The 27,422-nt window shown below is 34.9% G+C and overlaps 1 protein-coding gene across 23 annotated transcripts in view; it reads left to right on the plus strand.

Moving 5' to 3' along the window:
* Positions 1–27,422, plus strand: part of tenm3 (teneurin transmembrane protein 3) — a 971,756-nt gene that overhangs the window by 661,187 nt on the left and 283,147 nt on the right. For all 23 annotated transcript variants that reach the window (XM_087235111.1, XM_087235107.2, XM_087235110.2 and 20 more), the window contains 2 exons: positions 13,040–13,366; positions 21,716–21,994. In XM_087235111.1, coding sequence (XP_087091237.1) covers positions 13,135–13,366; positions 21,716–21,994 — 511 coding nt within the window. In that variant the 5' untranslated portion in view covers positions 13,040–13,134. The remainder of the gene's footprint in view (positions 1–13,039; positions 13,367–21,715; positions 21,995–27,422) is intronic.

Genomic DNA, 27,422 nt, shown 5'->3' on the forward strand with positions numbered 1-27,422 from the left:
AACGTACAGCCAATCACCACAAGGCAGCATAAATCACTGAGAACAGAGAGACATATACGGCGGAGAGGGTAAACACTTCCAGCTGAAAGCATTTGGGTGCGATTTGTTGAGAGGAATGATGTCGTTTATATTGGGTGATCAGCGATGTTTAACAGACCGGCGCTCTATTTCATTTTCTCTCCGTCTCACACTCATCCCTCTTCATTCTTTTCTCTATTTCCTCCCACCCATACACACACGCACACACATTAAACAGTCCTTCATGCCTCTGCATTCTCTCTCTCTCTCTGGGAATGAGATGGGGCTGAACTCCCTGTCATTTCTGCACGTTTGGCGTGGAGCGTTTGACACAGGGCATCCTAGCAGAGTGACGTGAGGAGTCGTGCTGTGACGCGCTTTTGAATGTTTTTTAAAAGCAAAGAGTGACAAGCATTTGAACTGAAACATTTTAATGATGCCTTCATACTCTCAGGCAGAGATGGCAGAGAAGAAGAATGTGAAAGAAAAGTCGTGCAACGTTCAGGAGTTACTGCAAATCCCGCTTTGATGCCACCAGGCCACTGCATATTATCTTTGACCGTTCTTCGGTGAGCAGAGCTTTCATTTTGGCCGGCTGGAAATGAACTCTCGGGCTTCTCTTCTTGAAGCCGCTCCCCTTCTATACCTCCGCAGTTCCGGTGATTATCTAGCGACGGTGAGCGGCCGTTCGGCTGCAACGCCTTCCAAAAGTTTCAATTTCACACCATGTTCAGCCGCATCGAACCCTCCTATTCCACAAGGACCCTCTGTCAACCCCTGTAAAATCCAACCCCACCCCCCCTTTACCTACCTTGATACGTTTCCTTTTTTCTCACATCGATAGCTCCTCTGTTTCCAATTTTACCAGCCCTCACTGTCAATGTCTGGGTGTTCTGCTGGGTGAAAAACGCTCTTGCGCTGCTCCTCTCTCTCGCTTTCTCGCCCTCTGTCTTTCACACCCTTTCTTTCTGTGTTTCTTTCCAACTTTTCATTGCGAGTGTGTCTGATGAGCTCAAGCTGTTTAGTCTGTCTCTTAACAGATCGCAGATTATTAGCATGTGGCCTGAATGTCTTGCTCCCACAGTTAAACCACTCAACTGATGGAGATAATTATTACAACTAAACACACACTAACACACCCGTCTCTCTAAATACTTTGCTCGCTCCCTCCATGTTAGACTAACATTCGCTGGGCTCACTTGATTAACCCTTTGATGCGTGAGATCAATCTTTAAAAGGCATTTTTAGCTCTTCAAGATGTGAACAAGTGACCTTTTGTCCTTCATCATTATTCTTTGTGACTTTTTTGTTGTTGCCTTTGTCTTGTTTGTTTTTTGATTTCATTATTACACTGGTTACTATTTTTTTTGCATTTATTCATTTATTTTTTTCTATCATATTTAGTGTTTTATTTATTTATTTATTTTGTTTTGTTTATATATACACACACTCACACACACACACACACACACACACACACACACACACACACACACACACACACACACACACACACACACAATACCGGTCAAAAGTTTGGGTCACTAGGATTTTTAAATGTTTTAAAATAAGCTATCTTTCTCACCAATGCTGCATTTATTTAATCAAAAAATGCAGTACAAATTGTAAAAACATAAAAATGAGAACAAGAAAAAAGAAAAAAACATAAAAAAAGAAAACAAACTTTTGACCAGTAGGGTATACATATATATTTGAAGTTATATATATATATATATATATATATATATATATATATATATATATATATATATATATATATATATATATATATATATATATGTATGTATATATATATATATATATATATATATATATATATATATATATATATATATATATATATATATATTTTTTTTTTTTTTTTTTTTTTTTTTTTTTTTTTCTTCCGGCTTAGTCCCTTTATTAATCTGGGGTCGCCACAGCTGAATGAACCGCCAATTTATCCAGCATATGTTTTACGCAGTGGATGGCCTTCCAGCTGCAACCCATCACTGGCAAACACCAAAAACACTCTCACATTCACACACATACACTACGGGAAATTTAGCTTACCCAATTCATCTATAGCACATGTCTTTGGACTTGTGGGGGAAACCTGCAACCTGTCGGAGAACATGCAAACTCCACACAGAAACGCCAACTGACCCGGCTGGTGCTCGTACCAGCGACCTTCTTGCTGTGAAGCAATCGCCCTACCAACTGCGCCACTGTGATGCCCACTAGTTTTGTTTTACTCTTTCATTTTCAGATCGTTTTAGTTAAACTTTTTTTGTTTGTATGGCGTCTGTGTGTGCGTGCCTGTGTGTGTTTGTGTTAATTTATTTTATTCTGACTGCAACTCTAGAACAATAGCCTATTGATTATTTAGTTATAGTATCCAATATCCTCTCACAGTAATGTTGATATTTAGCACAACTGATTCAACATGTTCAGCTAAGACAATTGTATCAATTTAAACAAAAAAAATTGTTTAAAAATATATAAAATTTTAATAAATTAATATATTAAAATATTAATAAAATTAAATAAAAATTAATCATTTAAATATATTAAAATAACTTTATATCTTTAAAAGTAAAAATCTTTTTTCCCATTGTTATATAATAATTAATACATCAATTGGTTTAATTGCAATTAAACTTTATCTTTTTCACTTTCTTTGACCAAAGTAACTTGCATATCTATGTATTATGTAGGTGGCAAACATAAAAGAAAGCCAGACGGATCTACTTTTTTTTTTTTTTTCAACTTTTAATGAGCTGCCAAAGAAAACAAACCTTCAAATTCTTTTCATCAAATACCTTCACATTCAAGCACTGCGTGTCTGAACATTAAAACTTTTACATCAGATGAAAGCACTGTGTGGGAAAGACACAACAAATGAGCAGTTTCAGTCTTGTCCAGCTCAGCCCGGCACAATTCTTCAACAGAGGAGTCCCGGGATAGGAAAGAAGGAACAAGACAAAAAGGAAAAGAGCAGCCGTGTTTAGGCAGGTAATCCCTTGCTAGAGGAAAATGGGTCACTTCCATTCCAAACCTGATTCATTCCCCTCTTTTAGTGTCTCCTGTCCATTCCTTCCTTTCTTCGTTAATTCCTTACTCCTTTTATCTCACCAATTCAAATAGTCATAGGAAAGATTAACGGCAGGAGGGAAAAGCTGCTTTTTTGATGATGGCATTTGTGGGATAAACAAAAGATCTCGACAGCAGCTAACACTAACTTTGTCTTTCCTTTGATCCCAATTTGCAAAACTCCTTCCCTTTATTTCAATCTTTCACTCACTCTCTCACTTTTCTTTCATACAGAGCTCTTAACTTTTATATTGGACACAGTTGTGCCGGTCTGGCTTGTGTTTCTTCTCTTTTTGAGCTTTCATATCATACAAGCTGGCAAAACATAAACCTACAACCCTCCCACCGGCCAAAAAAAGAAGAAAGATGGAGAGAAGAAATTCTTATAAAAGTGGAAATGCCCAGCTGATGTTTCCAAGCTGTTGAGAATGATGGGAGTTCTGGCAGTGTTACGGAACAGGAATATATTTTTTCTCCTGTTCGTTTTAGTTGCTTTTTGACCTTCCGAATGAAGTCATCTTCAAGTGTGCTCAGCCGGTAATTTAGCTGGCTTTCACTCTGATCATTTCTCTATTTTCCATTCTCTCGTCCTGGCTGTTGTGATAAGGATATTAACCTGTGCATTGAGTCAGAAGAAAGGAAACATTTTAAATTCAAGTTTTTAAAGATAATGTTTCATTAATATAAAAATTCACAACAAGTTTAGATAACTTCTAATTGATTTTTTATACTAGAAAAAGTCATGTTTAATACATACATATTTATTATATTGTAAAATGAACTGGAAGTAATATTGTAAATGCATGTGTTATGAAGCAATGACATAAAATTTTTATTTTACTCACTAATTTGTTGAAAACGACGAGTCAAATATTTCTGTCCACATTAAATAGAGACTAAACATGAGAATAACAATTTTGATTTAAAAAAAAATCAGGCGCAAGGCGTGTAGGACACAATTTGTTGTTATTTTGAGACTGGCGCAACTGTAATTTTCACATTTTGTGCCACGCTGTTTAGATAGAAAATCCATTTGCGCCATTTTGTGGACTCATGGGTGCGCTGGTCTTAAAAGGAGGCGTGTTAAAGACGCATTGGTGGTTCGTTGCTATTTTAAGGAACTGAAATAGACCGCGCCATTGATTAACACCAGCCGCAGCACTAAAGTCCAGCATAGAACGCGTTAGTTATGCACCTATATGAGTCCAAATGCTTACACATTGCAAAATACACACAGGATGTACAGCAACACACAAATATTTTTACATATGAAAAAAAATTAAAGGGATAAAATGTTCCAAAAATTATTGTTGGTCCCACTTTATATTAAGTGTCCTTAACTACTATGTACTTCCATCAAAAAATAAATACAATGTACTTTCTGTGTTTATGATGTGTTTGAGAACACTTGTGGTGCTTTTGAGTTGGGATAGAGGTTGGGTTATGAACAGGTTTGGTGGTATGGGTAGGTTAAAGGGTGGGTTAAGGTGTAAGGGATGGTCAACATTGTATTTACAAATGTAGTTACAAAAGTTAATTACAGATGTAATTACATACGGGTATTTAATCAAGTACACAGTAAATACATGTATTTACACAATAAGTACATTGTAACACACTATTAATTCCTGTTTAAGTACTTATTAGTTAAGGCCACTTAATATAAAGTGGGACCTTATTGTTTTCTACATAAAAATCACTATCTTCATGCCTTCTTTACCTTTTGTCAGTTTATTAATGACAGACAAACAAACATATATATCGGGTCGGGTTTATGAGGCTTATGCATCACCATATGGGGCATAAGAATAGGATGTGTTTGGATAAAATGTAATTTTTTAAACCCTTGTTTCAGATTAACCCACATAATGTTACTTTTATAAACTAATAGGTCGTCTCTTTTTTATAGTACCTAAAAAGCTGAAGATCTATTGCTGAATTACAGCGAGTTACAGTTATGTCCATTCATTTTTCAAGAAAATCTCTGTCTCTTGCCTGAAAAGTCACGTGCCTGACACACACACAAGGGACAGACACACACACATGAAACAGACACAGGCACACGGGTCACCTGGCACTGACTGAGGTCGTCTATGAAGCCAGCAGGGACATGTGGAGACTTACAGGAACACCAATGCACACATTTGCACATGTGAAAGCGGTGCATATTCATCTTGGGCTGTAGCAGGTTCAAGCTGAAATCCCCCCCTGTTGAGCCAAGTGTTACTTTTCTGCTTGACTTGATTTCTGCATCCGCTCTCACGGGCAAGCACACACATATTCTTTCAACACTGAGTGACTAATTCTACAAACACACAATGACATATGCACACTGATTAGGGCTGTTTCTTATGCAAGGGCTTCACAGGTTTGAGGAATGTACGTTCACAACATTTTAACAAGTTTGGGAGTGTTTTGTTTCGTTTCATAATTTTGTTTTGGTAGGACTTCTGCTTTTATTCTGCAAGGACGGATTAAATTAGGCAAAAAGTGACAGTGAAAATGCTTTTAAAATGTTACAAATGGCTACTGTTTTAAATAAATGCTGTTCTTTGGGGTGTTCTTTTTATGAAAGAATCATGGAAAAATGCCTAACAATAGCAGGCATAACATGACCATTTTAACAGCAAAGCAACAAATAAATCACGTTTGTTTTTTGAAGTTTGATGAAATTTAAATTTCTTTTTTCCCAGTATTAGAAAAAAACATTTTCATGAAGGCTGTAGACATATTTAGGAATCAGCCATTGTCTTAAGTATAAAGCTATAAAAATATTTCTACAAACTAAGACTACAGGCACACACATGCACAATCCAACAAACGCCCACACGCTTCTTTAACTTTTATGGAATAATACTGTCTTGCTAAAAACCTTTTACACCTCTGCAGATACCTTTAGCATTAGAAAATATTAACTTTTACTTCAGTAAACAACAAGTAATGCCCAATGATTAAATATTGATGAAATACAGCTCACTAAAGGGGGGAAACCGAGACATTCACAGAGTTTGAGATGAATGATGAGGTTGTTTCTTCATGCAAAATAGATTTGAGGATTGAAATTAAAATTTGCTGCTTTATTTTAGAGCTTTGATGAAGCCAGGCTATTTTTGACTCGTAGGACAGATGGAATATACAGAATAATTATTCTAAGACCACAAAAAAAAAAAAAGTTAAAGTATTAGGATAATAGCAAGCAGCATAACTGTTTTCAACATCAATATTAATAACAAATGTTCCTTAAACACAAAAATCATCATAATACCTTCGAAAATTATAACGTGACTGAAAATTGGAGTACCAGCTGCTTAAATTAACATACACATACAAACACACAATGACACACTATGTGCACTGATTATTGCTGTGTCTTTTGCAAGTGTTTCAGAGTGTTGGACAGCAAGTTTTGGATTGTGTTTGTTTGAATAGTTCAGAGATGAAAATGAAGGGAGGAAGGACATCAGCTGCAGCTGTTGTTGCTTGTAGAGGAGGATATTTTTGTTATATTAACATACAAATTAGGACAGCGACAGTTGTGGATTTTCAGGTTCATGTGGTTGAGTCTTGTCGCCTTAAGCAGTCTTGAGGTCTCCGTTCTCACAAACAAGGCAAATTCATATTGCAGTCGTGCTGTGAGCCGTCATTAATGCTCTTTATCATAAATGCTGCCCCTCAATAGCAACTAAAAACAACTGTCAGACGCCCAGCATGTGCCGTCCAGATGCATAATGTAAATATTATTCTTGTCTTCTTTGTTAGAAAACACAATTTGTCATTATTTCTGCAGTCCCAAGTCAAACATATTTTGAAGGATTTGAACTGTATTTTGAATTTGCTTTTTTTTTTTTTTTTTTTTTTTGCTTATTTTATCATTAATGTTTAAATAGCACTGGCTGATTTGTGCAGGACACTACTGCTGATGTATCCACTGGAGCATGACATACTAATATATCCTCATTGATAATTTAACATTCACTCCGTCTGACTGCAAATGTAAACTATCCTTCAGTTTCTTTTTTCTTTTTTTCCCTCTCTCTTAGACTCCCATGCCAATACAATGCTCAGATTACCTCAACAAACCTCTTGTAACAGTTTGCCATATTAGTGATGTCAGTGTTTTTCTATTTAAGGCTTGGTGCTAGTCATTGAACCGCAGCGATTTTTAATTAAGAATTTAATTACCAATAATGCAGTTGATCAGCTGCTCCTAATTCATTTATGAAGACAGAAAAGAATCAGATAATTACGCTGCACATATTCCTCAAAGGCAAAAGTCTTCTTTGTCAAGTCAGCTGATAAGAAAACATATTTAGACTTTTTCGGGGGTTTTTTTTTCTAATCTTCTCTATTTAAATAAAAAGATTAAATCTAATTATTGAGATGATTGTAAGAATGTGTGTGCTTTTTGTCATTTTGTTCTTTTTAGTCTATATTTAACAACACAAAAAATTATTTTATATGTTTCCACACTAGGTGCCTGAGGCTCTAATAAACATATCTGATGATGGTAGTGAGAAAATAAATGGTCAATAAAAAGTGTACTTCTGTTAACAATGTCCTTTATACCACAGTGACATCAGCATATGGTCCTGAAACGGGTCTTGATCTTTGAAGAGCACTAAGCTCTCTCTCTCTCTTCGTGTGTGTGTGTGGGGGGGGGTGCATCTACTTTATATACTTGATAAATGTCTTTATTATGAAGTGAAATAAAGTGATAACAAACTCTTGAGGTTATCATGTGACCCACTAGTTAAAAATGTTTAGAAATTTGTTTGTTTGTTTGTTTTTAAATAGTGTTTTAAAGGGCACATATTTTAGCTCTTTTGCAGGATGCAAGATAAGCCTTTGGCGTCTCCAGAATTTGTCTGTAAAGTTTCAGCTTGAAATACCCATCAGATAATTTATTATAACCTCCAGAATCTGCCCATTTTGGTGTCTGAGTAAAGTATTTTGTAACCTGGGGTTTTAAATGCAAATAAGCTGCTTCTCCCCGCTCACTATTTCCACGTGTGGATAAACTGCAGTCATTGATAGAAACACAGATGAAGCTGTTAGTCAAAAATACCTAGTAAGTTTATTTCATGTATTTGTGGTGGTTTATTCAAGCCTTTCCGAAATTATGATTCTCACACAAATACTGTTTGCAGTACACACACACATTTTAGCGTTTACTGACACCACACGGCTGTGGTGATTATACCGGTTAAGAATTACATAACGGTTTTTGTAGTTATTACAAAACCTGCTCTTTTTTTAAAAATGTTTTAAACTTATAAAAATCACAGAGAGTTGGAACAGATATTTTAATCTCAGTTTATTTGCAAAAAAAAAAATGTTCTTTGGACAACATGTATACTTATTATTATAGAAACAAGGCACCTGTCAGTCAATTCGGTGAGTTGGCAAAACTGCACTCCTACATCATGTTGCCTCAAAATCACTGGGATTTGGGTCCTATTTTTACATCAGGACATTTAAAAAAAGACACTGGTTGTGTTTTTATCACTCCAATATGACTGTGGACACACTATACGTACAGACAGTTCTGTCCAAACAGCTTACAAAAGTAGATTTTCATCATAGGTGCCCTGTAAATTTTTCTGTGATGGTTGAGGGATAGTCATATGGTTTGGCAATAAAAAATGTAATTAAGTGTGTGTATTTGTGTGGTATACTTGCCCTCGAGCGTGCATGTGTGTGTGTGTGTGTGTGCGTGTGTGTACTGTATGTGTGAGTGGGTGTCTGTGTTTGTGTGTTTGTGTATTTTTGACTGTGTTTGAGTGTGTATCTGTGTGTTTGAGTGTATGCATGTATAATTTTGGGTGGGTGTCTGTCTGTGTATATTTAAGTGTATATGTTTGAGTGAGTGAGTAAGTGAGTGTGTGTGTGCGCACATACTGTATGTGTGTGTCTTTAAGTGTGTGATTGCGCGTTTGAGTGTACTGTATGTGTGTATATGTTTGAGTGGGTGGCTGTCTGTTTGTGTATATATTGAGTTTGTGTATGTTTGAGTGTGTGTGTGTGTGTGTGTGTGTGTGTGTGTGTGTGTGTGTGTGTGTGTGTGTGTGTGTGTGTGTTGTGTGTGTGTGTGTGTGTGTGTGTGTGCATTTGTGTTTGTATCTTATAATTTTTACCTATATTATTAACATTTTGCAGACATCAAAGTTATCAAAAGTCAGCATCAGTCTTTAATTTTATTAACACTGATTTATTTACAGTACATTGTGGGAACCTCAAAATTATACAAATTTGGGGACATAAGTTTTAAGTTGTTCTTTAAGTTTTTGATAAATTGTAAATGAATATATGAGTGTGTTTTAGTCAAAAATGGCATTTTTTGTGTCAGCAAGTGGTCACAGTAAGGGAAATAAATAGTAAAAACTGTACACAAACAAAGCTTTTCTGTAAACTAGTGATGACATTTTCCTTTAGATATTTTTTAATTGATTTATTAAATGATTTTTTTTTTGTTGCATAAAATACAAAAAAAGGCTTTAGTTTATATTCATTTTAGACAACACAATGCTAGTGTTTTAACCTCAGAACAGTTAAGAAATCAGTACCTATGAAAATATAATATAATACAATATAGTAACAATAATATTTGTTATTCTTAATAATTAGAAGATCTCTAATTGACTAAATTTTTTTTTAGAAATTTGAACCTAAAGTTATCAGAAATTCATAGATAAAGCACACACTGTAAACACACACACAAACACACACACACATACAGACACATATATTTATCTGTGTGTGAAGATACTTTTAGTTCAATATATATATATATATATATATATATATCCTCATGGCCACATGAAACTTGTATGCTCACAACATAAACATGTACCTGCAAAAAAAGTCGACCTATACATCTTTAATGCTAGATCAAGGATGTTGACGCCCGTTTCCAGCACAAACCAATAGGAGCATTGATCTGAGAAGCAACATAGAAGCCTGTCTGCCGTTTCACTCAGCAACAGAGCCCTCAAAACAGTCCTTTACACTTAAGAGACCCTGCGATTACCCCTGTCTTTCAGTCTTCTCTTTCTTGTCTGACACATTAACGTTGAACATGGAATTAACCAGTAACCATTTTCACCTAGTAAAACATCCAAACCCTTTATTTCCCTGGGCCCCTTGAATCTCCTGTCTATATAGGGAAGCTTTTTTTTTTTTTTTAATATCTACGCATGCCGCATACAAAAAGAATTCAAGAGCGCCGCCTTTGAGAGAAAGTGGATGAAAGAAGGCGGCTAAAAAAAATGTTTGAGCATGAAAAGCAAAGCATGCATATTGGGAGGGCTCCAAAAAAGGGCCAGCCAAGAAAGAAATTAAAGTACAGCGATTATCTGGACCCAGAATTAGAAGCAGAGGGTTTTGGACTAATAAACATTTGAAACGCACCCCAGGGCCCTCACCATCATTTATTACTCCACCATCTCCCATTAATGTGTGATTTTTTTTTTTTTCCACTCGGTTTCTTCATTTTTTTCTTCTTCATTGATTTCCAGGATGTTTTAGGTAGGTTTTATTAATTCTTGCTGGCAGGGTTTAATGAAAGGTTGTTGCTTATTTTCCCCTCCCTCACTTCCTTTTTCCAATCCCTTCCGCTTTGGATGTACTGTTTCGGTGTTTTATTTCATTCTTCTAATGACTGTTGTTGTTATCTGTGACTCTCGGCGTATCACAGGCTGACAAAGAGTGGTTATCAATTAACTGAAAGCACCTCCTCCTCCTCACGAGTGTTCTGTTCTGACCTCTTAGCTTCTCTTAAGCACGTGAACATCCAAAACAAACCAGACCTGCCATGGTTTCTCTCAAACAAAAAGATTAGCATACTGTACATCTGCACAGACTTTTTTTTTTTTTGCATCAATAATGAAGCACTGAGATCTGAAAAGACAAAAAAGCACTTGTTGTTGCTTTTATATTCTTGGACACATTTGAAAACAATCAAACACAATTAGTCCAAAACATGATTATTTTATGGAAATCAGTAACAGTCTTGTTGAAAACAGAAAAAGTGTTTTATTTATCTAAAACTGCGCTTGCTGGACATTTATGACAACATTTTCACACATTTTTACCGATTTGTTTATTTTATTTGTTTGTTAGATTTTCTTAGTTGTATGCTTTTGTTCATCAAGTACAGAATTTACCTCCTAATGTTGCTAGTTAACACATTTAATGCAATTTTCTACACATCCCATAATTTCACAAATATCAGCCTCTACCAAATGGTTATGTTGGTTTATGGTAAAAAAAATACTATAACAATAATTAATACATATACTATGAAAAATCTAAAAATATGAAGTGTAAGACCAATTTATTTATATAATCAAAATAAAACATTTTTGAATATAAAATCATCTTTGTATTATTTTATATCATTATTTTTTGAAGCATGCCATAAAATATTTTAGATTCTCATTTAACACGTTTTCTTTTTTTTTTTTCACAATAACATCAAAATCAAGTGAAGTAGTGCTACAGGATTGGTAAAAAAATAGAAAGATTGCTTTTTTTTTTTTTGGTAGTTTTTTTTTTTTTTTTTTTTGTAAACCAACAATGCTGTGTGTGTAAACTGTTATTTAAAACAGCCATATGATCAACTATTTGGTAGAGCAGGCAGTTAAAAGGTTCGATTGACTGTAAATGCGTTTGAAATATTACAGATTTGTAACTACTTAAAATAAATGCTGCTCTTCGAAACATCCCATTTATAAAAGAATTCTTAAAAAAAGTCCACAAAGTTAACCACCAAAACTGTTTGCATTCTTAGTAATGCGTTTTTCTTGACCACCAAATATGCATAGAAAAATAAGTTAATCACAGAAATTATTAGCATTTTTATCATCATTTTTTTTAATTATGATGTTTAACAGTATTACTGTATTTACTGTATCAAATGCTTTATAAACTTGACATTTTCATTGAAAAAAAATCTTTAAACTAAGTATGTCCATATACATTCACAATACAATTTAATAGATGGCAAAGAAACAAGCAAATACATGAATTAATTGTATGAGTAAGCTATAGTGCTCAGCATAGAGTACACCCCATTAAATTGAAAACGAATATTTTTCTCCATTTCTCAGTGAATATAGGTAATGTATTATGGTGCATTTTAACAAAACACCAAACATTAAGAAATTGAAAGATATTCAAGCAAAATATTGCAAAAAAAAAAAAAAAAAAAAAAACTACAAAATTTCAACAAAATTTTCACTTTTTTTTTTTGCTTCTGTTGATTTTTCCTTATTTTTAAAATATTTTTCTCTAACATATAATTTTAGGTGGACTAGTTATCATAAGTTATTTTGAAGAAAAGCTATATTTGGCTTCAATACTGACTAATCTAATGTATATGCACTAATATAACATTGAATAGCTTGCTGTTAAAATTTGAATTTAAAAGATAGATTTGTGAGGGGTGTATTTACGTATGCTAAGCAATGTACAATGAACATACTACTCTATCAAATGTATGATGAACTTGACTTTTTCATTGAAAAAATTCTTTGATCAGTAATATGTTCATATACATTCACAGTATAATTTATAGATGGTAAAGAAACAAGCAAATACATAAATTAATAGTTTGAGAAAAAAATGTGTCCAAAATAGAGAGAAATGTGTGTGTTCACAAAATTAATTAATTAGACCAAACAAACAAGCAAGAAAAAAAGTGTGTTAAAATCATTCCAAATCTCAATGAATGACACACGCAAGCTGAAGGAAACTCTCTCACACTGTCCCCTGAAAGACGGTATCTCCCAACAGTCCAGAAGGTGTAAAGGATTTCTGAATCCTGGGAAGATTGTGTACAGCCTTGTGCTGTGTGACCGCTAGTTTACACTTTTTTTTAAAAGGAATTCTTTCTGTCTCTCTTTTCCAATCCCCTCCTCTCACTCTCCAGGTAGACAACAGTAAGCTCACATTTGGGCAGAGCCTGTGGCGAGCGAGCGCTCCGATTGGTTGCCGCCTTGTGTTTCACCGCGTCATGCGGGCAGGATGGATGTGAAAGAACGCAGGCCCTACTGCTCATTGACTAAGAGCAGGAGAGAGAAAGAGCGCCGCTACACGGGCTCATCGGGCGACAGCGAGGACTGTCGCGTGCCCACCCAGAAGTCCTACAGCTCCAGCGAGACGCTCAAGGCCTTCGACCACGACTCCTCACGTCTGCTTTACGGAGGCCACGTCAAAGAGATGGTCCACCGAGAGGCAGACGAGTATAGCCGCCAAGGTGAGTCGCCCATGACTTCACCCCGTCCACAGGTCACATGACACAAACTGGAAATAACATGTGCCTAAAAACACGTCAAGAATGCGCTCTTGGACGGATCGCACTCAGCTAATAATATATGGGATGCACAACCATAATTACACATAATTAGAGGAAATTAAGTTTGGTTTGGCACAACCGAGTGCTTTCTTTGAGAAAACATTTACTTACTTTTGATTGAAAAATGAAGCAGATTCAAAAACAAATTAGACAGATTTATGGACCCCAAATTTGCTCGGCTACTTGTCTAGTCGACAGAGCGAAGAATGAAGAAATAAGGCATTTCCTTAAGATTAGCAAAACCAAAACCCCCTCATCCCAGCCTCTCATTTTCACATCCTAAGTTTCCCTTAGAACATATGCCCATGTGTCCCATCGGCAGTAATGAATGGTACCATAAAAAACATAAACAGCATTATTGCACTGCTCTGAAGTTTGCAGTGTGCCCTGCCCGGCCACAGTTTTATTACTAATTATGAGCACAGAGGGTCCGCTAGCATTCGCACAGACGCTATTTTAGAAACTCCCTCACATTCATTGAGTTGCTTTCTTTTTGTTTCTTGTGCAAGGCTTCATCAATATATGCACCAGGAAAGGTGAGCACAAATGTAGATTTGGGTCACTTTTTTTTTTCCTCCATAGGTGTTGTGATGGTCTGTGTTGCTGTAGAGGTTAACGGCGAGTGTTTGTGTGCCCTTAACGCAAGTGTTGTGTTAAGCTGAAGGTCAGCCTAGCTGTTATCAGTCACTGGAGTGCTAGAGGCTCTGTCTGTTGAGTGTGTTTATTTTAGAAAGCACAGGAAGTGACACCAGATTACAGCAGGGGGTAAAGGAGCAGCCTGCCTCCAACCATTATGCAGGATAGCCCACTCTATCACAGAGAGAAGGAGAGAGAGAGAGATGTAGTGCAGACACCGTTGAGCTCTTGAGAGACTGCACTCCGGCCTCAACACGGTCTTCAACACTCTGCCATAATCACCCCGCCACAGACGTTGCCTAACCCAGTCTCAAGCCCTAACCTTGGCACGCAACAGCGTTCGTCATGAAACTAATTCCTCCCGAGTGATATATTTTTAGCCTTTAGACCACTGCAAAAAATAAGCTGTACCCAGATAATTAATTTGTGGCATAGAAAGGACCAGGCAGGCGAACTGAAATTGTTAATTAGCCATTACACAACAATGGCAGATTGGAATTACTGAGATCTGAAATAATGCGGCCTCGCTGGGAAGTGCCGCTGCTCGGTTCTATTACAAAGTTCCATAAAGGTCATTACCAGTTCATTGATTGCTTTCAAACTCAAATTAACACTTCATAAATATTTGAGCAGAAAAGCCGTAATTGCTCAATTATCTTATCCTGTACAATTTCATCTACACTAATTGGTGTTCATTTGGAATTTATATGATTTTAATTGAACTTCGGTGGAACCCCGATTATTTCTGTAGTTAATAGCCCTTATTAATTCCTGTTAATGCAGGGGATCAATGGTTTTCTTTTCCATTTCTTTCCGTTTTTATCGTCATCCTAATAAAATGTGCAGTGATTGTTTTAACATGAAATTCTATAGCTTCAAATAATTGTAGCCACTTAAACGTCAAAACGTTATTAGCTTTCATTTTTATGAAATTTTATGTCTAAGACAAATTTTTATTTCAGAGTGCTTGCATGGTAGATGTAGTTTATTTAATTTAATCAAATTAATTTAATTGATTTAATTTAGTATCAAATAAAAATAAAAAAGGTGTTGTTTTTCTTTATCTTCTTAATATAACAAAATGCATTCAAAAACATTTCAGACATATTTTTAAAAACCTTCTGAACCACTAAAACTGATTAGGATCTGCCTGCAATAAACACCAATGATATTAAGCCCTATATATGATTCTCAGTAAATCTAAGGAAGTTATTTATTTTTTCCCCATTTTCTTCTGGCACTGCGGTTTTTTCGGGCCTCAGTATTTTTGGAGCCACACACACCTATCACCATGGCAGATAAGCTCCCTCCATGGAATGCAGTCTGCTCCACGGACTAATTCTACAGAATACAGAGTTTGGGAATCATTGGATCCAGACAAAAAGAACGGGAAATGAATTATAAGTCGTAGCGGCTGCTAAGTTGAAAGTCCTTTCACATTGTTCAACGTGAAGATTTTCAATTTTGGATTTAATGATCTGTAAAATAATTAGTATTAATACTAAATACTAATACTAAATGTTTTTATTTTGGTTGATTCAGTTTTGTTTAGAATTAGATTTTTTATTCATACATGTGTTTAAAGAAATTATCATTTTGCTTTCAATGTTTTTATGTTAATGTTGTTATTTAAAATTAAATTATTTTGCACATTTTAGCTTGGCAGTATGTTATTTTGTTCAATATTTATGGTCATTTATTGTTATTTTGCATTCAATTTCCATAAATATAGCAAGGATAAAAATATCCATGCTAATTTTTGCAGTTTCAATCGATTCTAAAATGTTTATTATTGCAGTCACTACATCAGTGTTATTATTATCAATTAAATTGATCTTATATTAGCATGCAGTACTTTATGTTTTGCCCTTCAATTACACAGAGTAATTTCATAACATAATTTCTAATATATATTTCAATATGACTCACCTTAAAGTTCTTAGTGTTGGTCATCTTGCCTTTGAAGTCAGATATTAACAGCCTGAAGACATGCTTGAAATCATCCAAATTTAAAGTGCTAAAAGTATTGGTCTGACTGCTAACACACTATTGCATTTTCTTGTCTCTTCCACGTTTCCCCTTGCAGTCTCTCTTTTTTTGTCTAAATTGACACCGACTCATAAACTTCAAGCTCAGTCATTTCACAGGAAAAGTAATTAGATTTTAATTGCAAAATTATCTAATGATGATTGGACAACTGAAGACCGCAGCTTGCTAGAAGTGATGCTTTTTTTCATTATCATTATGGCACCTATAAATGGTGCGAACTTCAGGTTTAGAATAAACAATATGACAGTTTTGATTACAGAAAATGCAATGCATATTGTGAGTCTGGCTGTGCCGGCTTGACACACATATAAATAATCCTTCATTCCAGTAGTGGTTTTCCTCTCAGTTTGAGACTTTGCACAGCCCAAGAGACTGCAGTCAGTTCATTAAAACATTTTTAAAGAGCGTGTAACTGGCTGTTTAGACGTGTTGCTGCGGTGTTCCCTCTCACGGCTAATTGCTGCCGTTTATCTGCATCCTTCCAAAATCCATGTAGAAGGTGCACAGAGAAAACATCATCAGTCTCACTGCGAAACAGATTTTTCAAGCTCATTTTCAAGCTCACTTAGCACAACTAGGGCTGCCAGGGAACATACGTGGTGCTACAGGATAATAATTAGTCAAGTGACTGCCCACCGTCCTCAGCAAAAATGCTTCAGTTTGTTTCTGTATTAAAACAATATATATTTATTTATATATATATATTTTTGTACCAGTCGGAGGATAATAGATCTTCTTATGAAAGTGCCTTACTTCTTCCAATTTAGATTTCTGTTGTACTTTATCATTTTGCTTTCTGTAAGTTGTTTGCTTGCTCACATTTTCCTCCAGACAAATCATGTGCAAATGTTTGGCTAGCATAAAGTAACATCATTTTTTGAAAACTGCTTGTACGTTGTTTTAGAGACAGCTCTGTTTACGTTTAACTGTAGCATGAGGATATTATAAAAATAAAACATTATGCTTTTCTGAAAAGCTGCTTTAAAACAATATGCATAAATTTGCCATTCATCTGTTCATTCATTTTATTAAATTTTGTTCTAGAAACTTGTTTATATTTTCATGTGTTTTTAATTAATCTGTTAGGATAAAACCCTGACTAAACTGTTTAGTTTGTCAGTCTGTGAGGGAATTATAGTATACAAGTCAGTCATTCTGGGGAGAGAATTTTAGATAAGTCAGGTCAGAATCAGTGTTTTTTAGGGAAATTGTGCAAAGTATATATTAATAACATGTCTTTCAAAATTGTAATGCCATATTTTAATTGAAAACTTTTTTTTAAATGTCAGAATAACAAATATGCATTGTTTTCGAGACAGTTTAATCAAAAATTTGATCTGTATTATTGACCGGCTCTATTTTGCTTAATTCAGCTACTGTATAGCATGAGCATGTTATAAATGTCAACATTATGATTTTCTAAAAAGCTGCTTTAAAACAATATGCATAAATTTGCCATAATTATTTGTTCTAGAAACAGGTTTATATTTCATGTGTTTTTAATTAATTTATTTGCATTAAATCCCAAATCAATCTTTCGTTTGTTAGTCATTGAGGGAATTATAGTAGTATACAGGTCAGTCATTCTGGAGGGAGAATTTTAGAGAAGTCCAGGTTAGAATCAAATCGTGCACTGAGTATTTTTTTTAGGGAAAATATACAATGTACATTACCGGCCAAAGGTTTGGGTCAGTATGATTTTTATATGTTTTAAAATAATCTTCTCCTGCTCAAAAAGGCTGCACTTATTTAATCAAAAATACATTGCAAATTGAAAAATTGTTAAATGTTATTGCATTATAGAAGAACTGTTTAAAAATAGTTTATAATTTAATCATTTATTTAAGTGATTTTAAAGATGAATTTTCAGCCTCATTATTCCAGTGTTCAGTAACATAATTCTTTAGAAATCACCTTAATATTAATTATAATTATTATAATTATTATTATTAATACTGTTATTAATATGTTATTATTAATGGTAAAAGCAATAATAACTGGAGTAATAATTTCATTTGAAACTACTGACAGTAAGTCATAAATAAATATTTAATAAATAAAGATTTAACAATTTATCTCTTTTTACATATATTAAATGCCACCTTGATGAACAGAATAATTTTATTAAAAACAATATATATTTTTTTTTTAAATTGTTTTTTACTTCTAATAAACTATTTTAATTAATAACTTTTTTATGTTAGAATAACAAATGTTTTCATATGTTGTGATTTTAATTCTGGGTTATTCCATTAAAGTTAAAAAGTAGAATTGCGTTGTCTTAGAATTATGAGAGCTCTAAAACATGGTACTTTTGTGTTATTTTATGCAAATAAATTTTTAAAATATTGTTTTGTTAGTTTTAAATTTGAAAGACACAGAGTATCATCAGTAGTTTACAGAATAAAAGGAAAAATTCTCCATTCCCCTAGTTAATTTATTTCACAAATAATTTGTTAGTACAGTTTATTTTATACTATGATATTTGTATAATTTTATATTTATATGTTGTATTATATTTTAAGCTAATTTATTTGTGTGATAAAAGTGACAGTAAAAAATGCCACCTAGTGTTTGTTTGCCAGATATTAATTTATTATATCACGAGGGAGCCAAGTATATCAATGCTTCAGGAGAGAGAAATTCTGGTATTCTGGTTTATATCTGTGGTTCCAAAAACCGATCAGGACTCACATTTGCAGTGCATTGCGGGTCTTCGGGGAACAGACTGCTAAGTCTGCGGATATTTGACTGTCTGATGAGACTTGATAGTCTCTTTGTTCCACACATGGGGTGTTAGCTTGCCTTTCCATGTAGTGTGTGTGTGTGCGTGTGTGTGTGTGTGTGTGTTTATCGAAGCTTTCCTTTCTGTCTGACTTTTGGGTCAGTTGATACAATCTCCCATGCCAAAAAAAAAAAAGGAACAAATAAGAAAAAAAAAGATAGATTGCGCTATCAATTTACAGCTTTATTTTTCTTTCCTCTTTCCCTTTCTTTGGAGCCGTGGATTTTTTTCAGAGCTCGACACTCCCCAAATGGCTCCCCAGATGCCAGCAAGGCCCATTTACCTGTCAGCTTGTGTTTTACCAACACTCTATGGGCTCTTCCCACCCCAAAGAACAGGCCAACAAAGAATACCTGAACTCCCACACGCACACACACATATGAGAAAGACTCTCACAATGAGAAGCACTTACCATGACGTCCAGCCTGCGAGTGATATTGAGCCCTCTTAGGCTTTTCTTAGTCCCTCCAGTAAGAAAAAAGCCTGACTGTTCTTGTGCTCATATAGTATATTTACAGTGGCCTGTGTGTGTTTTGGAATGGAGCTTCTAGTGTCCTGGGAATTACAGAATTCTCGTTTATTTGTCATTCTCTTGATACTAAAAGTGCACTTGGCAGACATAATCGCAGAAAACAGCAGTCAGACTTCAAAATAGAACATTAAATGAGTTCTTTTTAGTGTCTGTTTGATTGATTGTTTCCTCTGCTTAACTAGGGCATGTGGAACACGTCTTACTGTGTTTGAAATGCGTGCTGCATTGTGTGTGTGTGTGTGTGCGTGTGAACTGTGTTTAAGATTGCATTTTAGTATGATTATTTAGAGCTAATATATCAAAATATAATTCCACTGATTGATCAATATGAACATACTGAAGGTCAATGTAATGCACAAATGTTAATACATGTAATATATTTATATTTGGTGTATGATAGTCATGTTCATTCATTCATTCATTCATTTTCTTTTCAGCTTATTTCCTTTATTAATCAGGGGTCGCCACAGTGGAATGAACCACCAACTTATCCAGCAAATGTTTTACACAGTGGATGCCCTTTCAGCTGCAACTCACCACTGGGAAACACCCATACACACTCCTTTACGCACATACACTACTTGCTATTTAACTCACCCAATTCACCTATAGCACATGTCTTTGGACTGTAGGGGGAACCGGAGCACCCAGAGGAAACACACAAGAACATGCAAACTCCACACAGAATTGCTAACTGACCCAGCTGAGGCTCAAATCAGTAACCTTCTTGCTGTGAGGTGACAGCGCTACCCATTGTGCCACCGTGGCGCTTCGATAGTCATGTTGTTTTTTGTAATATTTTCAAACATTTGTGACTGGTATTATGGTTAACCTAAATTTATGAAAAAGCATTATTTTAAAATAATAATAATAATTAATGCATTTATTAATTCATTAACTCATTTATATTCCCAATTATTTTGTACTTGCATACCTTTAAGTTGATATTTTTTTTAATAACTGACAATAATTTTTTTTTTTTCATTTTAATTGTGAATATGACAGGTCGTTTACTGTATCTCACTTCATATTAACTACATTCATTCATTCATTTTCTTTTTGGCTTAGTCCCTTTATTATTCATTCATTTTCTTGTCGGCTTAGTCCCTTTATTAATCCGGGGTCGCCACAGCGGAATGAATCGCCAACTTATCCAGCAAGTTTTTACGCAGCGGATGCCCTTCCAGCCGCAACCCATCTCTGGGCCTTTATTATTCAAATAGAATATATATATATATTCTATACTTTAACTTCTCCAGCATATGTTTTACGTAGCGGATACCCTTTCAGCTGCAATCCATCACTGGAAAACACCCATACACTCTCATTCACACACATAGACTATGGACAATTTAGTATACCTAATTCATCAATAGCACATGTCTTTGGACTATGGGGGAAACCGGACCACCTGAAGGAAACCCACAACAACACACAGAAACCCATGCAACCCACTGTGCCACCGCACCTTCCCAATAGTCATGTTGCATTTTGTAACCTTTGTGGCTGGCATTATGGTTAATCTTATTTTTATACATTTTAATAACAATAATAATAATAATAAAAACAATAATTATGATATTTAATGCATTTAATAATGCATTTAAAATTTCATTTTGCCAATTAGTTATGTACTTGCATAATTTTTAAGTTATTATTTTTCTTAATATGTCACACTATATTAACTATAATATTACATTTTTAAAAATAATTTTTCTATTTTAGTCTATTTTAAATTATTTTTGTGATGGCAAAACTGAATTTTCAGCATCATTTACTCCAGTCTGCTCAGTCTTTCTCAGAAATATGTGTACTGTGCTGATTTGGCACTGAAGAAATCAGAGTTGACAATCAGAGTGGAATACAGTTTTATTTCTTTAAAATTATTTTTGTGGAAACTACCATATGTCAGGGTTCCTTACTTATTATGCAGCTCAAACGGAAAGTATACTTTTGAAAAAGATATCCTATGCAATTGTCTTTTTTTATTTGTGATCAGTTCGTTTCATCAATTCTGAATAAAAGTATTAATGTCTTCAAACTATCAAACAGAATAGTATATTTACTTCTTACTCATTCACTTTGAAATACAAGCAAAATAACTTTTTTTTTTTCATTGAACTCCACATTAACAGCTCTATGTTTTATATTCTTACCAATGCAAATTTGTGTTCACATAATCAGATTGTTCCTTGTGTAGTAAACATGTGTCGTTATATTCTCAGTGTGTTCTCTCTTTCTTTTACAGGACAAAACTTCAACCTGAGGCAGCTGGGAATATGTGAACCAGCCACACGCCGTGGCTTGGCCTTCTGTGCAGAGATGGGCCTCCCCCACCGCGGCTACTCCGTTGGCGCAGGCTCAGACGTGGACACTGAGAATGAGGGGGTGATGTCACCGGAACGTGCCATGCGCCTCTGGGGCAGGGGTGTAAAGTCTGGCCGCAACTCCTGCTTGTCCAGCCGCTCGAACTCAGCCCTGACCCTGACTGACACCGAGCATGAGAACAAATCAGACAGTGAGAACGGTAAGTGGAGCCATGCTAGGGCCACATGCAGCCTTTTAGTCCAGATTCAGCCAGCTTGAACAGAATAAAAGCATTTTATTTCCTCTACCATGTTGGAAAATCCTGCTTAATCTGGATGCTTTTCAGTTGGTCTAAGAAGCAAAGGTGCAAGCTCACTGTAAGAAATGGTTGCATTAGAAACAGCCCGATTGGAAACTCAGTGCTGTGTAAATATTAGACAGGACACATGCTGGTTATTTCAACCAAGCTGATTGTGTAGGAAATGTTTTACCAAACATGCTGGGTTACTATATCTAACAGAAATATTCTTAATGAAGAGAAAAAAAAGAAAAAAACAACAACACCAATTGCACTCAAAATTGGTTGGAAATTTTAATGATCACAAAGAATTAATAGAACATTTAACATTTATTAATAAATGAGAGCAAATATAAAACAAAATTAGTTCGTTTATAATTATTTAAATACTCGTCAATAAATTATTCAAATATTATTCATAAACACTAAAAATGCTGGATTAGGTTAACCAGGGGTGGAAATCTTTAGGGACTTCACAATCTGATCACAATCTGATTCCAAAACGACTCTTACATTTTTTTTTCCTTTTTATTCTTCTGTTCATTTTCATTTTTACAACTTTTGCCATTTTCTATCAGAATTAGAGTTTATTTACTTTTGTTTAATAATTGGAATCTCTGTATGACAGCACTGTCATCTTAAAAAAGATTTTTATTTATTCATTTATTTTTATTAAAGCATTATTCAGGATGAACAAGCCTTGAATATAAAACAGTCAATTACAAAGAGCAATTATGAAAAACAAACATATTCCATAAAAATATATTTCGTTTCTTTTTTGTTTTTGGAAGCAGTTCATGATCAAATGCCCTGTTCGCACCTGCTGCCATGTTCCAAACCTTACAATGAATTTTCCAACTCAGATTCCCTATAAAAGAGAATATTTATAGCTTATGCACACATCCAGCCAATAACCCAGCACAAACACCAATAACTACCCAGCCATGGGAAAAATAACTCAACAGATTGAAGTAAGAGGCTTAATCCAGCAGGATGTGTAGGATTTAAAAACAAACTATTAACTATTTTTAGAGTGCCGCTAGACAAAAATATAACTCAGTATTTTTTACAGTGCTGCTAGATTACCTTAAACCCACTGCTTCTATTAAATCTTCAAATGTTAGGCAAGTTAAGTTGATGTTCAAGCTTAAATTGGCGACCATGTTTCAAAAATTAAGATGGATTTTTCATCACAGGATATAAAAGAAAAAAAAACTGATGCACACTTCTTTTGCACAACCATTTTCCGACTCTTTTGACTTTGTCCATCACTGGCCGGAGAGTCTATAGCTAGCAGAGTAAAGTCAATATATCTGCATGCTCTCTTTCTCTTTACGCCCATACCTCTGCTTCCGCCGGGGCCTGAGGGGACCCTCCAGTGGCCCAATCAAAGGTCTGCTTTTGTGTCAGGCGCTAGGAGACCTTACCTAGCCATCGCTGGAATGCTCCACTCGCATGAGCGAACACACACAATGGCTGGTTAACAGGCCCCAGCGGTTTGAAGTGCAAATTTGATCATGCTTGAAACCTGGAGAAGTGATGGGAGCGTCGATCTCCCTCCCTCTCTTCCTCTCTCTCTCTCTCTTTCTCTCTCTCTCTCTCTTTCTCTCTCTTTCTCGTTCTGTTTCTTTGGTGCTGTCGTTCATTCCCACAAAGCAGCTGTGATGGTTCAAAGAATGCTCAGGTGACAGGCTTCCTCTGGGCCTCAACGCCACACTTCCGCTGCCACTCTCCCAGAGCGGGACATTTCACCACGGCCTCACATACTTTTTTCATTAGAGTTTTATTCACACTTAAATCCCAGATTGCTTTCTTGTTGTTCTTTTCAGGTCCAATCGAGAATGAAATGGAGGACTGTTTTTCCCTCCACTTTTTTTTTTTCTTTCTTTCTTGAATTGAATTGAGAATTAAAGCTGCTGACGGTGAGCTAAAGGACAGGCATCTAAACGGAAATATGAGCGAAGAGCTGAATCGTTCATTTTCTTTCCTCCTTCACAAACTCTCCTGTCACTTATTCTCATTTATTAATATTCCTCGGACTAACAGGTGTTGTGTGTAAATAACCTTTAAGAAGACCTTATCTAATCACTTTCATTAACACCTTTTGGCTTAATTAAGGGAAGCAAAGCGCTGAGTGTGTAGGATTGTTATATTTGCTTCCATTATGAGATGAATGTGTGGGGTGACTCTCATATCTCTGATGACCAGAGCAATGAATGCACTCTTCCAACACGAGCATATTATATTTTCACTCTCCTTAATGAAGGTTTTTTTTTTTTTTTTTGTAAAGGAATCCCTGAGTTTATGTTTAGATCTCTGATGCATATCAAATGTAAAAAAAAGAAATAGTGTTTAAAGTTAGACAGTTAGATATAAAATACTCTAATCACAGAGCTCGTATTAAGAGTGGCTAGTACTAATTTCCACAAGGGCCTAGAAAGGAATTAAAAGGATTTAATATAAAACAAACAACCAACTTTTTGATTTCATTAGCATTTGATTTTCTATAAGATTTGAAGACTCCAGTGATTGACCTGAATTTATGTGGAAGCATCATTTTATTATTATTATTATTATTATTATTATTATTATTATTATTATTATTATTATTATTATTAATTCATTCATTCATTCATTCATTCATTCATTCATTTATTTTCTTTTTAGCTTATTATGCAAGGGTCACCACAGTGGAATGATCCGCCAACTCATTATTATTATTATTATTATTATTATTATTATTATTATTATTATTAATAGTTTTGCGGACAGTTAGTTTAGAATGTAATGCATTACAATATTGAGTTACTTCCCCAAAAAGTAAATAGTTGCCTTACTTAGTTACTTTTTTATGGTAAGTAGTAATGCATTCCGCTACTTTACTTTTGCGTTACTTTTTCTGACCTGAGGTTTGATCTCTTTCTGAACTTGCATGTTTTATTTTTCCTTCTTTTTTTATAGATGAGCTTTGCAATTAACAACACACTGTATAACCTTCATTTACCTTTAGAAAGAAAAACACGTAAAAAATAAATGTTGGAAATAGTTATACATGTCGTATATACAGATTAATGAAAGTTTAAAGCAATATGTATGCTACTTTTATACTTTTTGTCTTATAAAAAGGAAAATCACTGTTTATTCAGATAATCATCTTTACCTTTTTTTCCATGTGTTTAAAATAATGACATTATTTCCATGAAGAAATGTAAGGCTTTTCCATCTTCTTTTCTGTCTGTTCCTGCATTCTCTTATAGCATGCGGGATTCAACAAGACTACAATTATTTTAATTTAGCAATTATTTAAAAAAAATGAATGAATGATTGTGAATGATTTGCATTACATTTTTATAAGTAACTCAGATATTATTACTTAATTTTGAAAAGTAATGTGTTACTTTACTCGCTACTTAGAAAAGTAATATTATTATGTAACTTGCATTACTTGTAATGCATTACCCTCAACACTGATTATTATTATTACAATATAATATAGTCTATTTTATCCTCATTAAATATAATGATAAATGATTACAAAATTATATGATTTGAAATGTAAAGAAGTTTTTAATAGTAATAATTTGGTGACTTTTTTTTTATCCTCCACTGAGCTTCCTTTTTCTATAACTGCCTATAATGTTTAAAACCTTCTTTCTAAGCAGATCTCTACTTTTCAGAGCATTTGTTTTGAATTTATTTATTTATTTATTTGCTAACACGTAACATAAGTGTGTGTGGGTTTTTCCCTTAATTGTCTGATTGAATTGTGGCATATGTTGCAGTTGTCGTGGCTTTATTTCCTAACAAGAGACAGCTGCAGACAGTGTAAGTGAGTCCACTAGGAGAGCAGTATTTTCTTTCTGTCCTTTGTTTGTTTCACTTCACTCCTTTAAAAGTTTATTTCCGTTTTAACCTCAGCTACTGTGTCCTCCCAAGTCGGTGCCTCTTGACATGAATGTTGAAAAAAGCTCTCTCCAGCCATACCAAGATATTTCCTGTTTACATGTGCCTGGCGTCACCATGGAAGAAAGTGTGTCCAAGTGATTGACACGGTGTTTGGCTTTTTTTTTCATCCTTTTTTTTTTTTTTTTACCGAATTCAAGATGGAGTCATTTGTGGCTTTCAAGAATTTTCAGCTTGTCGCCTCAGAGCTTGATTGTGTTTGCGCAGACACTCGCGAAACTACCTTTTGACTTCACACGCAACAGAGGTTAATTCCATTTGGGGGAAAAAGCGGGATTCGTCAACCAGAAGCCGAGAGTGGAAAGTGAAAGAGGTGTGTGTAGCTCTATCAGACACGGTTCTACTGAAAGGATCTCAATTCTGGTCCCACATTTCCAAGTTCACCCTTAAACTCTATTAGAGAGTACACTGAGAGAGGCGCGTGCATAGAGAAACCCTCGGCTCGGCATAGAGAGCAGCCGTTTCTGCCTGCTCTCACTCTTTGGTCTTAATATCCTGTAATGGAGAAGGGGTCGGGAGAAACACCTGAGCACAATGTGTCCTGCTGCAGCAGAAAAGAAGGGAGAGGGAGAGAGGAAAGGAGAGGGCGAGCGAGAGAGGGCCGCTAACAAAGGAGGGATATTTTGTCCTCTGTCTCCAGGGGACATTTGAGCCAGGGATGCGCTTCACCGCATGCCCACCCGTGTCTCCCTCTTCCTGGGTCACTGGACACCTGCTCACTCCCCCGGAGGGAAGGAATGAAAGGAGAGAGAGAAAGACACACAAACACACGCACACTTACTTCAGTGTTCACGCTAGGGCAAAGAAAGATAAATTTCCGTTTAAAGCGTTATAATTTAAAATGTCATATCAGATTTCAAAGATTAATTTCTTTTTATTTTTTATGATATGTAAACATTATACAGTTGAATTTATAGTTATCTTTGCAAATGTGAACTGTCCCATTTTGTCTTCAGTATAATTCCTATAAAGTCAAGATAGTCCTAAATTCCTTCTAATGTGCTGATTTGGTGTTAAAGAAACATTTATTATTTTTATCAGTGTTAAAGATTTGTGGACAAATATGTTTGATAAGTTTAATTTATCCTTGCTGTATAAAATTTACTTAGTAAAAGAATAAAGTACACAAAGAAAAAAATATTCAAAGATGATCCCTTGGATTTACAAATTTTTTCACGTTAAGTGGTTGTAAACTATTTATTTTGGGCTGAAATTAAACAAACATTGCCATTACCAAATTCAATTTGTTTAAATTCAACATATAAATTGTTTGCAAAAATTGTGCAGACAATGTTTTCAGCGTAATGCATTTGAACATTGTGTATTATGCTGCAAAAACTGTTTCAAATAAATGTTTTGTAACATTTTAGATCACGTAGCAAATCCC

Source organism: Danio rerio, chromosome 1 (genome assembly GCF_052040795.2).
Source record: "Danio rerio strain M-AB ecotype USA chromosome 1, GRCz13ab, whole genome shotgun sequence".
In the NCBI taxonomy this organism is placed as follows: Eukaryota; Metazoa; Chordata; class Actinopteri; order Cypriniformes; family Danionidae; genus Danio; species Danio rerio.